At 36.8% G+C, this 16,479-nt stretch overlaps 1 protein-coding gene across 1 annotated transcript; it reads right to left on the reverse strand.

Moving 5' to 3' along the window:
* VPS45 (vacuolar protein sorting 45) lies at positions 1–16,412 on the reverse strand. Its single transcript, XM_010247509.3, has 13 exons — positions 16,204–16,412; positions 15,909–16,104; positions 15,719–15,798; positions 15,358–15,585; positions 15,104–15,229; positions 14,869–14,949; positions 14,639–14,780; positions 14,321–14,499; positions 11,007–11,162; positions 9,858–9,965; positions 9,658–9,779; positions 6,495–6,626; positions 1–399 (listed from the first exon to the last, which is right to left on the reverse strand). The coding sequence occupies exons 1-13, from the start codon at positions 16,291–16,293 to the stop codon at positions 339–341; spliced, it is 1,701 nt and encodes a 566-aa protein (XP_010245811.1). The 5' UTR covers positions 16,294–16,412; the 3' UTR covers positions 1–338.
* Between the last annotated feature and the right edge of the window lie 67 nt (positions 16,413–16,479).

The following is a 16,479-nucleotide window of genomic DNA, read 5'->3' on the forward strand; positions in this document are numbered from 1 at the left end:
GATAAGAATTCGTTGATTAAAGGATAACATATAAATGAGAAAAGTATATATGGTTACGGGTTCCCATTATAGGGTGAAAACTTTACGTCTACTTTTCGAGATTTGAATACAAATTCTTCAAAACCTACTGATTATTTTGTGATGAAGAGGGGGTGATTTGAAGGCATCTTCAATCCAAGTGGACATTTTCTCTGTATCCAAAAAACGTTTTCTCTAGCAGGCATACAGTACAAACAATGAAACAAAATTACATGATAGAGCTACAAGGTTTATCAATGGCATTAGACATGTTGGATGCAAACTTCAAACTGCATTTGTGCTGGATCGAACCATTGACTTCAAATTGCATTTGTGCTTGACCGAACAATCCTCTGAGCTTCTTCCAGGTCCTTCAGGAACCTGAGTTTATCAACCAACACAATTTAGATTGAGAGAAACTCTTGTTGGGTACCATGACAACAGTAGCAATCTACACAACTGGAATAGAATTTATTTGATCACAACTTTAAATAAATCAAGATAGTTAAAGACCTACTAATTCAATTTAACAGAACTACATTTCCTAATTTCATCTTGCATTTATCAGCAACCCCATGCTTTGCAGATACAGACTAACGACTCTTGGCTATACTGTAACATTATGAAAATGCTGTATCCTAAAATAACTCTATAGATAACTAAAGAAATAGCTTGAAACTTCTGAATTGGGTACTCAAGAAACAACCAGAGTTAATACTAAAGGAGATATTTCTTGCTCATCTCTTTTAAAAAGCTCTAAATGAATCTTATTGTAGTGCCAGCCTTAGTTAAGGTTATACAAATGACCCTACTCTGCCCAAAATCAGAGCTTTTCGTCAAGAAGTTGCTTTGAAGATTATCAATACAGGAGAGATGCCTCAAAAAAGAAGTTTAGGTTCTATGGATGGCCCTACTCTAACCAAGCAATAACCCCCCTTCATCTCTACTTTTGCATGTTGTCTGCCAATTGATCAAATCCCTAAATGATTTTTTTTTACTTTCTTAGGAAGTTAAATAGAAAATTGAAACTTTAAAGCTAGTAAATGAGTAGATTAGAAAAGTGAACTTAAATGAGGTAGTTCTTCTTCTATGCCACCAACTTCTTAGATAACTTACCCAAATTCCAAAATAGAGAACTCCACTAAAGCCTTGGGATTACCACCTAAGGGAAGTGCCAAATATTTAATCAGCCAATCCACCACCAAGCATCCTAGAATTTCAACATACCTTCTAATAATGGAAAAACTTTGGCTGTTGGAAATGTCCTTGGGCATGACATGTTACCATGGGTGTGGGGCCTATGGGGGTAAAAGAGTAATTACACTTGGTATTCATTTAACCAAAAAGACATGTAGGGGACTGAATTGGTTGACATGTCATGCCCAAGAACCATCCCAACAGAATGATAAAAAAAAGATTGGTCCCAATAGCCAAAGTTTTCTAAAATGCAACTTCTCCCCAAAATAACTTTAAGGTCTGACATATGTCAAAGCATCCTAAGAGGAGTTTAGATTCCTCGTCCCATCTTCACCTTTATCTTGACAAAAAATGATTATGTTGTTCACAAACTGCAAATGGGTCAGTATCACCTGCTCTCTACCCATTCTTGAACCACTAACTAGGCCCAAGTTATCTGCCCTAGTAATCAACCAACTTAAGACATCTGTAACTAAAATGAACAAAAAGAGAAACAATGGATCTCCTTGTCTAGGGCCTTTTTAAGTAGGGAATAAGTATTTCAATGAGAAGACTGCAAGCACCCTCTAAATGCCCAAGGACAAGAGAAAGAAATGACCAGTTCACATAATCATAGGCCTTCTTCTCTAAATATAATTCACACCCATTATTTCCTTCCTGTTCTTTTCAATTCCTATACATAATTCATTAGCTATCAAGATTTGAACTGTGATCTGATATCCCACATAATTGCTTCAAGCTATTTCTACTTGATTGGGTTTCTAATAATCAGATTGGACTCATGTGACTGGATTTGATTCAAGCCATACCCATATATGGCCCTAGTAATAACTCATTGTATTCAGGCAAGATACCACCCAAAGGCCTTATTGACTAGGTGAGACCTTGACAACTATTTTTTTTTACATCAATAACAACATTTCATTACTTAATCACAAAAGCAGTCACAGTGAGGAAGAAAAACTTTCTTATCTTCCAACTGGAGCTTAAACTCCCAAGAACAAAAAGGAAAAATTACACTTGTGCCCAAAACATTGACTTCCTGTCGACTCCTTGATTAGCTAAACCCATCAGCAAAAGAGTTAGCTAATCTTTTCACCCAGCTGATCTTCACTTCCATCTCTTGGACCAGCCACCTAAATTTCCTCCTCTCATTACTGTACATCCATAATCTGCTATTTTCTTTATTCAGCCACCCTACCACCACCTCCAAGTCCCCTTCAATGATGAGTTTTCTTATATTCATCTCCTTAGCTCTTTGAACTCCTTCCAAAACTGCAAAGATCTCAGCCCTGAGAGAGTCACCCACTCCAATTGGGCCAGAGAACATGGCTGAAACAAACCCATTCTCATCCCTAAACACACCGCCAATCCCCGATTGTCCAGGATTCCCCCGACTACTGTCATCAAAGCTTAGTTTTAAAAAGCCGGCCAGTGGGGGAGTCCAAGACACACACAAGACTGCTTTGGTCTGGGTGCAGTTAGCAATTTCACCCCACTCCTCAACAAATCATCCATTGTGAAGTCTGTAAACAGCTCTGAATATTTCAGCCACTGTACTACCCTTATATGGATCAGTTCTCTCAGTTCTTCAATGCTTCTTTCTACTTCAGAGAAGATTCTGGAATTCCTTTCCTCCCATAAGGCCCAACATACTGCAGCCCTCAAACATCTCCACATGGTCCTTCCCCTTTTCATTCGGCATCTGAAGAAGGAAGGGGAAAAAAGGCTTTGCAAATTTGATGGAGGATTCCATCTACACCCAAAAAGGGATACTGGAGCTTCAAGAACCCCCTATTTGGTAATGTTGTCCATTCATTCATCTTAATAAAATATCATCTTAAAAGCAATTTAAACTATAAAATTATTATTTTTTGTGTGAAATCTAAGAATTTAAGACCCTAGTATGGATTGTTTGGGTTTGCCTCGAGGGGCGTGGCACAAAGGCGGCTCGTAGAATTAGGAATGCAATATATCACATTAGCTACTTGATGCAATTGAGAAAAAAAAGAGATTGTGGGTTTTATATGCTTGAAAATGTTTTATATGTTTGATTTCATTTTTAAATTCTCATTTGAATATGCTTTACATATTATATTTATGTATTTTAATTTTAGATAATAGGTTTTTTAAAACATTTATTTCAAAACTTAAGTTAATATTTTTATTAATATTATGTTTTATAATTTTTTGATTTTTTTCGAATTTTTTGCATTTTTTTGAATTTTTTTGCATTTTTTTAAATTGTGCACCTTGCCTCAAAAAGGCGAGCACCTTGCCTGGCACCTTGCGCCTTAGGCACAAAATGGCCCTTGTGCCTTTTTTGCGCCTTGCGCTTTTAAAACACTGGTCTCCATAGCCATTTCCCCATAAGAGCCATATTCCTTTTCCTGATGCTCCCAAGCCCCAAGCCACCTAGATTTTTACTTCTGGTCACCACCTCCCAACTCACCCTATGGCCCCTTTTATCCTCTCCCGGCTCCCATAGGAAATCTCTCATCATCATCTCCAATTTATTAGATACCTTGGCAAGAATTTTGAACACTGAAAGGAAATAAATGGGTAAGTTATCTAGAGTAGCCTTAATCAGTGTAATCCTCCTGCCAAGAGAAAGATAATTCTTCTTTCAAGAGGCAAGTCTCTTTTTGAATCTTTCCACCACTGGATTCTAGAAACTCTCCTTTGGGTTATCACCCAAAGGCATCCCTAGGTAATTCAATGGCCAACCTGAGACTTCACAACCCTATATTTCTGCACTTTCCCTGATCTCACCCTCCTCCAAATTCACACCCACAACACAACTTTTCTCAAAATTCACCTTTAGATTGGACATTTGATCAGTAATTTGTCTCCCACTTACAAAAGCTCCTTGATTTGGAGAGATTATTGTTGGCAATACTTCCTTCAACCTCAGAGACAACCTTTGCAAGGATCTTATACAAGCTATTTATCAAACCAACTTGCTTAAAGTCCTTAGGGTGGAAAACATCTTTCTTCTTCGGGACCAATGCTAAAAAAGTGGAGTTCAGACCCGGGTTGACCACACCTCTTCCATAAAATTCCTCAAACACTAGCAAAAGGTCACCTTTCATGATATCCCAACAGTCTTGATAGAAGGCCATTGTAAAACCATCTGGGCTTGGAGCTTTTGTTCTGTCTAGACCTAGCAAAAAGTTGACCCAACCCGTGAACCCCGACCCAACCCAACCTGAAAAAAATAGGGTTTGGGTCTCATATTTAGTAACCCAAATGTGAAAATGACAGACCCGACCCGACTAAAAAAAAACTGGGTTGGGTTGGGTTGGGTCATGGGTCAACCCGTTGACCCGATTGTCAAGTCTAATTGGGATTATTTATGCATTGTTAGAAGTTTCCACTCTTTAATTTTTATTATTAAGTCTTTACTTTTTATTCTTTACTCTTTAAATTGTTAAATGTTCAAGTTTTTATTTTATATTTGGAATTTTAAGGTTAATTCTTTTAATTTTGACATTTTTCATGTAATTTTTCTTTATTTTTTAAAACTTCAATTATTCTTTGGGATGACCCAATTGGCCCATGGGTCAACCCTAACCCGAACATTTAGGGTTAGGGTCTAGCATTTGACAACCCAACCCGAAATTCAACCCAACCCGAAATACCTTGACCCAGCCCGAACCCGACCCACCCAACCTGATTGCCAGGTCTAGTTTTGTCCATAGAAAACACAGCCTCCTTAATCTCTTCTAGCTCAAACCTTCTTTCCAACCTCTACCTATTGTCCTCTCCTACATCTAGCCAATCCAAACCTTCTAGCCACATCCCCCTCCTGAATGGCCTTCTTAATATGGACTTTAAGTGTTCAACAAATGCCCCTGCTATTTCATTCTATTGTGTTAAAGCAACGCCATCCACTTCCAGTCTTAAGATCATGCTTTTCCTTCCCCTCCCATTTGCCACATAATGAAAAAATCTGCTATTTCTATCCCCCTCTTGCAGCCATTTGCATCAAGACTTTTGCCTCCAATTTATTTCCTCCTTATGTAGACAATCCTCTAACTGCCTTTTCAAGCTTCTTCTTTGTTCCTTATCTACTTCTCCAAATTCTCTCATTTCTTCTTTCGAATCAAGGAACTCAATTTGATCCATCAATGTACTCTTCCTTTCATCTAATCTCTTGAATTCCAACTGATTCCACTCCTCGAGCTTGGCTTTCAGAACTTGGAGCTTCTTATGAAATCTCATGCCTTCCCAATCCACAATTGGGTTACACTCACTCCACCATTCCTTAACTCTCGTAGTAAACCCAGGATGGAGCAACCACATATTCTCAAACCTAAAAGGGGCAGGTTCTCTACTCCTCTCCTCTTTGCATATCACAATTGGCTAATGATCGAAGGTCAATCTAGGAAGAGCCCTAGAGGTAAGGCGCCCCCAATGGTCTTCCCAATCCAATGAGAAAAGAAACCTATCCAACTTAGAGCAGATAGGACTCGATTGGAGATTGGACCATGTGAAAGTCTTTTGGGCTAAAGGTATCTCTTTGAGTTCAAAAGCATCCACAAACCGATTAAACTTCCTCATACTAGTTGTCACCCTCTAATTATTAATATCGGTTTCCTCCATGAATCTAATCACATTGAAATCTCCACCCACACACCAAGGTCCATCCCATAGTCCTCTGACATCAGCCAATTCCTCCCACAATTCCTTCCTCTCTCTATAATCATCTAAACATTTAAGTTTCTCATGTTTTCAGATGCATGTATCAATGTAACAGTGCTATGGTGTCTTGATGGCCCCGTTTTTTTGTTTTTATTATAGCTATTTAGTTGGAATTCTTGGGCTAATATGAGCTTGAGTTTTTTATTGGTGTTGGGATGCATAGTGATTGGACTTTGGAATAGTTTGTAGGGCCAGTTCCCATTTGCTTGGGCTGCTCTGCTGGGAAATTTGAGGTTAGAGGTGGATATTCCCCCTTTGTTGGTAATTGCTACTTGGATGTCTTTAAACAGATAAGTATCTGTGGACTAGGAGATGGTAGATCTATTTATTCTCTTTTTTATACAAGTGTTGAAGTGTTTACTCTATTGAGAGCCATATTGATGTCGATTTGACCTAGGGTAGAGCTAGTGCATACATGTTTGTGTGTAAAATGTATCCCATAATTTGATTGAGCTGTTGATGTACCATCTGCACAAGTGCATTGTATAGCAAGCACAAATAGCATTATATTATCTCCAAATGATTCAGAGTGAAATGACCCTAATATGATTAATAATTGACAACTATCAGCATACCTCTTAGAATTGAGTACTACGGAACCACCAAGAATAAAGCGTATCCCTGAATTAGTGGCATTCTGTAGAGCCACAGCACGAGCCTCCTCATATGTTGTCCCACCAACAACAAAGATCACCACATCTTGGGGCCTGATTAAAGATTAAATATATCCTTTAAAACATATAAAACATTGAAAGGGACAAAAAATCTTAATACTTCTTTCTTATCAGTTAAATATTTAACATTTCTCTATTTCCAATTTCTTTTCTCTCTCTGATATATAGGTAATAATGACATATTTTCTAATAAATCTTGTCTTTCTTTCCCACATTTTTTCCATGGGATCTTTAGTCTTTACATTAGGCAACTTTTCCATCCATTTCAAAAGTGGCAAAAATTTTTCCAAAAGCTATACTAAATTAGCTTTTGGCAAAGTAACCTATATGAACTAAAAACACATAAGAAAGTAAAAGATAATAAGGTATAAGGCCATTAAACCTCAAAATCTAAAGAAACACTTGAAAATTAGCATCAGCTAACCAAACATTTTGATATTACTTTTTCCCTCGTTCTTTTTATTTTCTAGAACTTTCTTCCTTAGTCCTATTACTATATTTTAATATAGTAAAATTATAGCATTATCTTGATGGGGAGTTGTCCCAGTGCACATTTGGATCTTTCACCATCCATTTCAAATAATTGCTAAATTCCTGGTAGGGGTGGCAATTTTCCCCGTCCCCGATGGGTACCCGGGCTCCCCAACGGGGTCGGGGATGGGGGGGTACCTTGGCGCGGTCGGGGTCAGGGTCGGGGATGGGGTTACCCTTGAACCCCCTATCAGGTTCGGGGACGGGGAATGCAATCCCCGCCCCGACTCGTCCCTGATTAATATATATATATATATATATAATATATATAATATTATATATTGTATAATTATAATAATTATAATTCATTTTTTTAAAAGGTTAAAACTTAAAAAACAGTAAAATACTAAAACCCTTGATAGTAAAACACAAAGAAGAGTCGTTGTCGCCACTCGCTGACTATCGTCGCTTCAACCTTCGTCTATCATCGCCGACCACCGTCGTCGTCGCCCATCAAACTCTCTCTCGACGCCGACCTCAACTCTCACAATGGTCCTCAGTCTTTCACAATATGATCCAGGATGCGTGCATACATATCTCATTGGGGATTTAGGTCTCTTCGTTGGGGTCGGGGATGGAGGGGGGACTCCTTTCCCCGCCGAGGATCGGGGACGGGGATGGGGGGTGATTTGGGGGTCGGGTCAGGGATGGGGAATGTAATCCCTGCCAGGAATTGGGAACCACAATGGTTAACCAAGGATCAAAATTTCACAAAATATCGGCCTATATCAACTAATACATATCGTATTGGCAGAGTACCAATATATTGTATTTGGGGTTATTTTTTCAGATACGTTTGATTCAAACGTTGACAAACATTAAATCTAGCCCCCTTTAAATTTTGAAAAAAAATATATATATAAAGTGGAAGGTTCAAAGTATTGATCACCCCTTTCGTTGTATTGATATTTTTGAACATTGTGGTCAACCACTTGATCCCACTCCCCACCAGTGTTTTAAAAGCGCAAGGCGCAAAAAGGGCGCAAGGGCCATTTTGCGCAAGGTGCAAGGCAAGGTGCACAATTAAAAAAAAAGCTAAAAATTCAAAAAAAATTATAAAACATAATATTAATAAAAATATAAATTTAGTTTTAAAAAACCTATTATCTAAAATTTTAATACATAAATATAATATGTAAAGCATATTCAAATGAGAATTTAAAAATGAAGCCAAACATAGAAAACATTTTGAAGCATATAAAACCCACAATCTCTTTTTTTTTCTCGATTGCATTAAGTAGCTAATGTGACATATTACATTCCTAATTCTACGAGCCACCTTTGTGCCATGTCCCTCGAGGCAAGCCCAAACAAGTCCATGTTAGGGTCTTAAATGCTTAGTTTTCACACAAAAAATAATAATTTTATAGTTTTAATTGCTTTTAAGAAGATATTTTATTAGGATGAATGAATGGACAACATTACCAAATAGGGATTTGGTGAAAACTATAAAATTGTCCAAATAGTTTTAATTGCTTCAAGAATCCCCTATTTGGTAATGTTGTCCATTCATTCATCCTAATAAAATATCTTCTTAAAAGCAATTAAAACTATAAAATTATTATTTTTTGTGTGAAAACTAAGCATTTAAGACCCTAACATGGACTTGTTTGGGCTGGCCTCGAGGGGCTGCCAAACTCAAAATAAAGGAAAAAGCGGCAAATTTTCAAAAGGTGCACGCCTGGGCTAAGGTGCAAAGCGCTCTAGGCGCAAGCCTGGGCGCACCAGGCATGTGCCTTTTGAATGGGCTGTGCCTAGGACCTAGGCGAGGCACCTACCCTAAAATGTGCCTCGCCTGTGCGCCTAGGCGCACCTTTTAAATCACTGCTCCCCACTGTCTCAATGGTTACCTGAAATGGTCAGTTGACAACCAAAAAACATTGAAGGCAATCCATCCTCAGGGTGATGTCACAATTTCGTATAAATCTAAGTTTGTTCTCAGATATTCTAAAATCAAGCTTAAAAATATCGATACATCCCAAAATGGCAAAATGGGTGTATTGGTACTTTGAGCCTTTCACTTTATATTTTTTTTAGTTTTTTTTTTCAAAATTTAAAGGGGGCTGGATTTAATGTTTGTTAACATTTAAAACAAACCTTTTTGAAAAACACTAAAAACAATGAATCACCCTGCTGATACAATATGTATCAGCCAATACGGGCCAATACATTGCGAAATTTCGATCCTTGTCTAAAATTCTAACAAAAGGTACTCTGGTATTAGCTGTTGAAGTTACAGGTTAGACTAGTCAGTTTGGTGTTAAATTCAAGTGTCAGGGTGATTCAAGCACGTTCAGCATCTAAATTAGATTGAAATATGCTCTGAAGGCAAGATTAATTGGACATTAGTTTCATTCTCAGTTCATGTTAACACAAGCTTCTACAGAAGGCAAAGTGGAGTCTAACTATTGCAGATGCTTCCTGCTGAGGTAACCAAAGTAGTAAATTGTGTGGCAGAAAAGAACCATGTAACAGATCCAAAACCACATCTATAATATAAACTGCTAGCTTCTGTTATGTCTGTAGAACAAACCTGCCCTGCTGAAAGTGATTTCCAACAAATGGATAGTCCACATCTCTGAGGCGCCCCTTGGTGAGGTTTTCCATGGTTTGGAATAGAAGAGGTTGGTGCTGTGTGTACACATTCTCAATTCCCTGCAACAACCGTGTTAGACCATTTCAAGAACCAAAAACTGAGGTACAAAGCAGAAAGCATAATTTATCCACACAAACCTTGAGCCCACGAGCCATATTACGGGCAATGTTCAGGAGGTCTCGATTACCATACAGATCACCAGTTCTCTTATCAACACCCGCTTGTTTCAATAAGAATTGAACAAGCTGTTTGTCCCATGATAAAAAAAAATAACTCTATTAGATTCAGAGTAAATGAACAACAGTGCATATAAAAACTCCTAGCTTGCCCATTTGGCTGTAGATCCTCTCCAAACAGAATAAATCTAAACTAAATAAAGCTAGCAAATATTATAAGTAAAATACTTGTATTTTTTCATATATTCTAAAGATCAACTAATTCCAATATATTAAGGATCATATCAATTATAGAAAGCGATGATAACAAGCAAAAACAAAGAGAAATAGAACCTTGCTATTGCACCAAAATACACTAAATGGTGCCTGTGGTGTTAAAGCAGCTTAAATAAGAAAACTAAAGAGCTCATCTATTTATCTTTTTTGGATAGGTAACAGAAAATTCATTAATGAAAATCTTTATGTACAAGTTTACATTCTATTTTGCAGAGGTTTATATACCTCTCCCCAATCATTATACAGCCAAGAAAAACTTTCCTTGTAATCCCTTGTTTAGCTAGATTATCAGTAATAGAATTAGCTGATCTCTGAACCAACTGCACTAAAACTGACATACTCCTTGTCATCCACTTAATCCTTTTAAGTTCATTTCTGTACTTCCAAAGAGTTTCTTCATAATTCATCAACCAGTGCATTACTAACTTGGAGCCCCCCTCAATTATCAGCTTTTGTATATTCAATTCTTTTGCTCTGCTTAGCCCCTTCACTACAGCCATTACTTCTGCCGTCAGTGAATCCCCAAAGAATTGGCCCTGAAAACATTGCTCCTCTTACCCCTTCCACTGCACTATGGAGCTCGTTTGTTAACTAAGAACTTTTGCTTTTCTTTCTAAAATTTCTCTTCTTAAATAAGATTATTCAATATATAACAGATATTTTAGATGGAGGATTAGGTAAACCAAAAAAAAATGAAGTGCAGTGCTCATGATAAAGGAAAATTGAAAAATAATGGCCAAAAATAAAGTTGCTAATTAAATGCAAAATAGCATGATAAGACAGAAAAAACAAGTTGCTGAATATAGAATGGGGATGTTGGTTTAGTTACGTTACACCAGGCTTGTACTTGGAAGACCGTGAAGATAGTTTGTTGAAAAGCTGCATTATTTGAAGTGGGTTCTCCTTCTCAAAGCGCAAAGCATACAGCATAACAAGACGTAGACAGTCAATATCAGAGACACTTTCATCATTCAGAAAATTTGTCACAGCCTGTGGAAGGGCGCACAAAATCAATGAGGTTATACACATTTTTTGATGGATAATTATACACATTTGACCATATCTAATTATACACATTTTTAACTAATGGACCAAATTGGACAAAGTACACTGAAATTCACCAGAAAATATAATTAGAAAGCATGAAAAAATAATCATATTACGGAATAGAAACATTAAATTAGAAGTTAACCTTTGGGCCCAGACTGTTAAAAACAGATGTACTAGTCCTAAGAAGATGAGGAAAGACCCTAGGTGAACATTAGAAGGAAATTTATATATATATACACACTGAAACAAGGAAGTCCATCTTTTTTCTCCTTTTTTTGAACTTTTGATTTTATTTTATTCTATATCATTTTTACAAACAATCAATAGAAAGACAGTTTCTTTATGATGTCTAGCCATGTAGCACCACTACCCCCCACTTTCTCCTAAATTATCTCTAAGTAGGAATGACCCCATACTAAGTACGGGGCAATAATCTGAACTATTTCAATTTTTTTAAATCATCTATAATAGAAATCTAGGTTAGGGTTTTTATTTCATTTTTATAGATTTTTACTAGTGGGGACCCATGTGATGCACAGACTATGTTAAGCAAAAGCTAAATAATAGAAACACATAAGAGTAGACACTTGTTTTATATTTTAACTTTTTAAATAATTAATAATTATTTATATTTTACATACTATTTTTAATAATTTCTTTGCAATACAAAAATAACAATAATTAATTTCAGCTAGGGTTGTTCATCAAACCAATGAACCCGACCCAACTCGATCCGAGTTGGTTGGTTTTCTAGTATTAGACTAAGACTTAACAAATTCAATGAACGATCATCTTTAATTTTTTTAATGGTTCCTCCTGAATTTTATTGTAAAATGAAATAACTCCAATTAAATCATTCTGTAATGATAGATTATCTAAAATAAATTAATCCATTCATAACTTGACTTTGAAATTTTGAAAAGGACAAACAATCTCCAGGCTTCAGTGATTCAATGCAAAAGAAGGCCTTTTTCCTATCCCAGAATAATAAGGAACTTTCTTGGTTAATCTGAAAGGTCCTTGGAAATTTATCAGATGTCTTCTTCCTTTTCTTGCCCATTAGATGTGATGTTCAAAATGATTATTTTATAGACTGCTGATGACAAATTACAAACTTTCAAAACTCTGAAGCTGATTTTTTTTTATCTTTTTGAAAAAGCTAAGGATAATTTCATTGAACAAGTAAATCGTTACAGTTTACAACGTATACTCCCATGTACACAAGATTATGCACCCTGAGCCTGTATAAACCTTTCACACTTTACCAAAAAGGATTACATCAAAATGTTCCTTGATATTTTTTATGTCTAATCTGAAATCTGATTCTGGTATTTGGAGAGATGAGGGGCAGATTGCATGTGACTCCAATGCAGCTGAAACTCTGAAACCAAATTTTCTCTTGTTTTAAAGGCTTTAGATTTAGATCTCTGGCTCTGGTTTTCTCTAGCTCTGGTAAACACTTTGTTTTCTAAGATGTCTCATAACCAATGCAGTGGTTTATTTTCTTCTTAAAGGTAGAGTTGTAAGCTTTGATAGATATCAGCAAATGCTACCAAGCCACCTTTCTAAACTGAAGGACCTAGCTGTGCCAACACTTGGTACTTGGAACAACATTTTTTTAATCTTGCTCCTCATGTGTGCTTAGTGTGTCTAAAAGATGAGGAGTCTTGTGGCCATCTTCTTATCAATTGTGAGGTTGCTCGCAGTCTATAGCAATTTTTCCTTAATCTGTTTTTTAACAACAGCTTTTTCTGGTTCCCCCTATTGATGTTGGAGCTTTCCTTAACCAATGGCAAGGCTGTAGATTAGGGAACAGAGGCAGTTTGTATAAGATGGTAGAGGTGCATGCTATAATGTGGTGCATTTGGAAGGAGTGGAATAAAAAGGTGTTTAAGGGAAATGCTCATCCTTCGAAGACTTGAAAAGGAGAACCCTTCTCCTAATCAATGGTTGGTTGAAAGCTCACAAATTGTTTAGAGATATCCTTTGGGGATTTGGAAAGGAACCTGTAGCAAGTTCTAAACTCTACTTGCTTGGTACCTCCTCCTACTTCTAGCTTATCTCCCAGACCTCCTGTGGATTTTATTCTCTGGTTTGATGGCAGTTGCAGAAGTTTTGAGCCATAGGGGTCAGGCTAGGATTGGGGATCAAATTCTTAAAGCCAATGATGATCTGTTTCAGGCCTTTAGTGGGCTGATTGGTGTAACTGATTCAGCTGAAGAAGAAGCTTGTGCCTTGTTAATGGGCTTGAGAGCTGCGGTTCATCTCAATTTAACTGAGTTGGTGCTGGAAGGAGACTCCAAAATGGTGATCAGTTGGATGAAGAATTTAAAGGATGGTCCTTGGTGATTCAGTTGCATGTTTAATGAAATCAAAAAAAAATTTGTCTTCTATTTCTTGTCATCTTAGATGGATAGAAATGACATATTCAATAATGAGTCCAGACTTTCATTCTCTTTTTTCACTATTTTTTAATTATTTTTTGTCAATATTTTGAATTATTTATTTAATTATGATTATGTACGTGATTTTTTATCAGTTATGATTATGTATGCTATTGATAGAAAAGAATATTTACTATCATGTCCTTATGCCATATTTTAGTAGAAGTGATATATCAGGTATTGGCACCCATTCAATGTACAAAGGTAACAGCAGATATCGGGGTGTGGGGCTGATATACTTCAAATCCATTCAATGGGATAAGTTTTCACTATACCTTCTTTCTTCTTTCTCTTCAACAAGTTTTCTTGTTAACTATCAAAGAGGCAAAGGCCATTACTAATGCCAGTAATGGCTAACTTCAACATTTTTAGCACAAATTGCCACTATCAAACTCAAATATCACACTTGACAGAGTGAGATTTTACCATTTTACCAAGCAATGGCCCCTTATCTACCACAAGAAGTATTAAAGAAAAAACCAATGGATACAATGCATTTAATTGCATGGTACAAGAGATTATCTTGTTAAATAAATTATCAACAGATTATTCCAACAAGTAACAAGATTTTTCAAATTCATTACTGAAGAAACATTTATCAGTTACAGGATATTATAAGGAAACAGCTATTATTACATTTTTCCCATAAATTACCTCAAATGTTGCAACTTGTCCACCGTTGCAGGCCAAGTCTTGTTCAGTTTGTGAAACTAGCATGAGCTTTCGCTCTTCAACTATCTTGCTCATTTCTGTAACCATTGTCACATGCTTTGATACATTTCCTTGCATCTTTCGGTATTCAGGGTAGTTGTCAACAAATTTGGCCATGTCTTCTGCAGAAACAAATATTTAATTGCTATATCAGAAACTTCTAGGTCCAAGAGGCATCCTATGAATCCCTTTACTGAAAACTACAACTGCCAACTAAGTCTCTTCTGCCAAAGTTTCTAAATTTTCCTCATGTATACAAACCTATTGTTTGGATATTCTGGTTACTCTTTGCAACCTGCTGGAACTCATCCACCATCCGCTTGATATTCATTCCAAGATCTCCAAAATTTTCATACATGTTTGACTTAAAAAAGACATCTTGTTCTGATGACAATACGACCTCCTATAAGTAGAAGTCGGCATAAGGGTCATTGAATACCAAAAAAGGAGAGTGTCTAAGATAAGAAGATGCACAAGGAAAAAGGATCAACCTGCTGGTCCTTTGAGATTTTACCGATACTTCTCAAGTCCACTTTATTATCCTGAATGCCTATCAACTCATGGACCATTGCCTATGTAAAGAAATTTAATGGATTATTCATTAATTTCTCTTTTTATAACTATTAACATTCATTAATTTCAAAATTATAATGTAAGAGCAATCTGAGAGGTCCTGCATATTTATCAAAACAAATTTGTGACTGACATCACAAAGGTTAGGAGTACCTGATATGTCCATTGATTCAGCAAAGGTGTGATGGGATCATCTCTCCTATCAACTACTAATAACAGGGGAGAAATTTCTGCTCGTCTGAAATCAAATAGGCCAGTTTCCTTCTGATACATAAGATTCTGTTGGATGCAGCAAAAGAAACAACTAAATCCACCTCTCAGAATTTTAAGTAGAATACTCCATGGTAATCAGACAACATAAACATGCAAATAATATCTACAATATGTTTCTATACAAATTTGCTTACCGCTGTTTCCTGTGCAATCCTTTTGGCAACATCAGAGGTTCTCTGGTATCGAATAACAGGTCGGCGTTTTAATGCTAGGAAAACTGCTGCAATACCATCAACAACGCAATCACAGTAGTTCTGCAAACTTGAAGGATCCATGACAACAGGGAGCATGTAAATGTGGTTTGATTGCACATTTAACGTGAAATGGTAGGGATCAATGGCAACAAAATCAGCATAAAACTCCTGCAAGATCGATTTATAAGCATTCATGTATAACATCTATCGACATAACTTGAAGAATCTAATCTAATTATAGATATAAATTAGAATTATAAGAAGATGTCCAACTCAGTAAAGAATTACTCCAAAGGGATACCTGAACTTGCTTGACAACTTCTTGTTCATCTGAATCAGCTAGAATATGAATCTGGGTGTCGTTCAAGATGTTAGAAAAAACTGCAAAACAAATGTGGTCATTTACGACGACGAAACGATTAGAAAAAAGAAATGGTCTAACGTAATAATTCAAACCGTCTCTTCTTTTTAGATAATCTTTGGGAGCTTACAGAGGTGATACTCTGCAAATCTCGGAGAAGCCAATTGTCGTCGTAAATACTGAATATTCTCCGTTGTTGGGCGGAGAAAGAAAACTGCTTTGAGGTGGGACATGGATTCCTTCGATTTCGAACCAATCAATTCGACAAGAAATACTTCCTTCTGAAGAAGCTCCGATTGAGAATATGCAACACTTACAACACTAACCTGCAACCCAGTTGCTCTTTAATTAAAAAAAAAAAATTGATTTTTTCTTTGTCTGGTTTTTAGGGTAGAGAGAGAGAGAGAGAGAAAAGCGCCAGGTACCGTATAGGAATCGAGGAGGAGAACCTTCATGCCCGAGATGTCCTGCAACATCCGGTTGATATAATCTCGAACAGCAGATACCAGCACCATATCCTCCCTCTCTTCGGCTTTGGGATGGAATAGAACCCCGAAGATCCAGAATTAGGGTTCTTCGTCTTCTCCTCGTTCTCCTTCTTCCTCGGCAGATTTCTGATGGAAGCAACAGATCTATTCTCTTTTTTCTTCAGTTTTGGTGGAGAAACCGGCTGACTTTACAACCCAACCCGAGTCGAACCG

The sequence above is a fragment of the Nelumbo nucifera genome, chromosome 5 (assembly GCF_055504915.1).
Source record: "Nelumbo nucifera cultivar China Antique chromosome 5, China Antique-T2T, whole genome shotgun sequence".
NCBI classification, from domain to species: domain Eukaryota; kingdom Viridiplantae; phylum Streptophyta; class Magnoliopsida; order Proteales; family Nelumbonaceae; genus Nelumbo; species Nelumbo nucifera.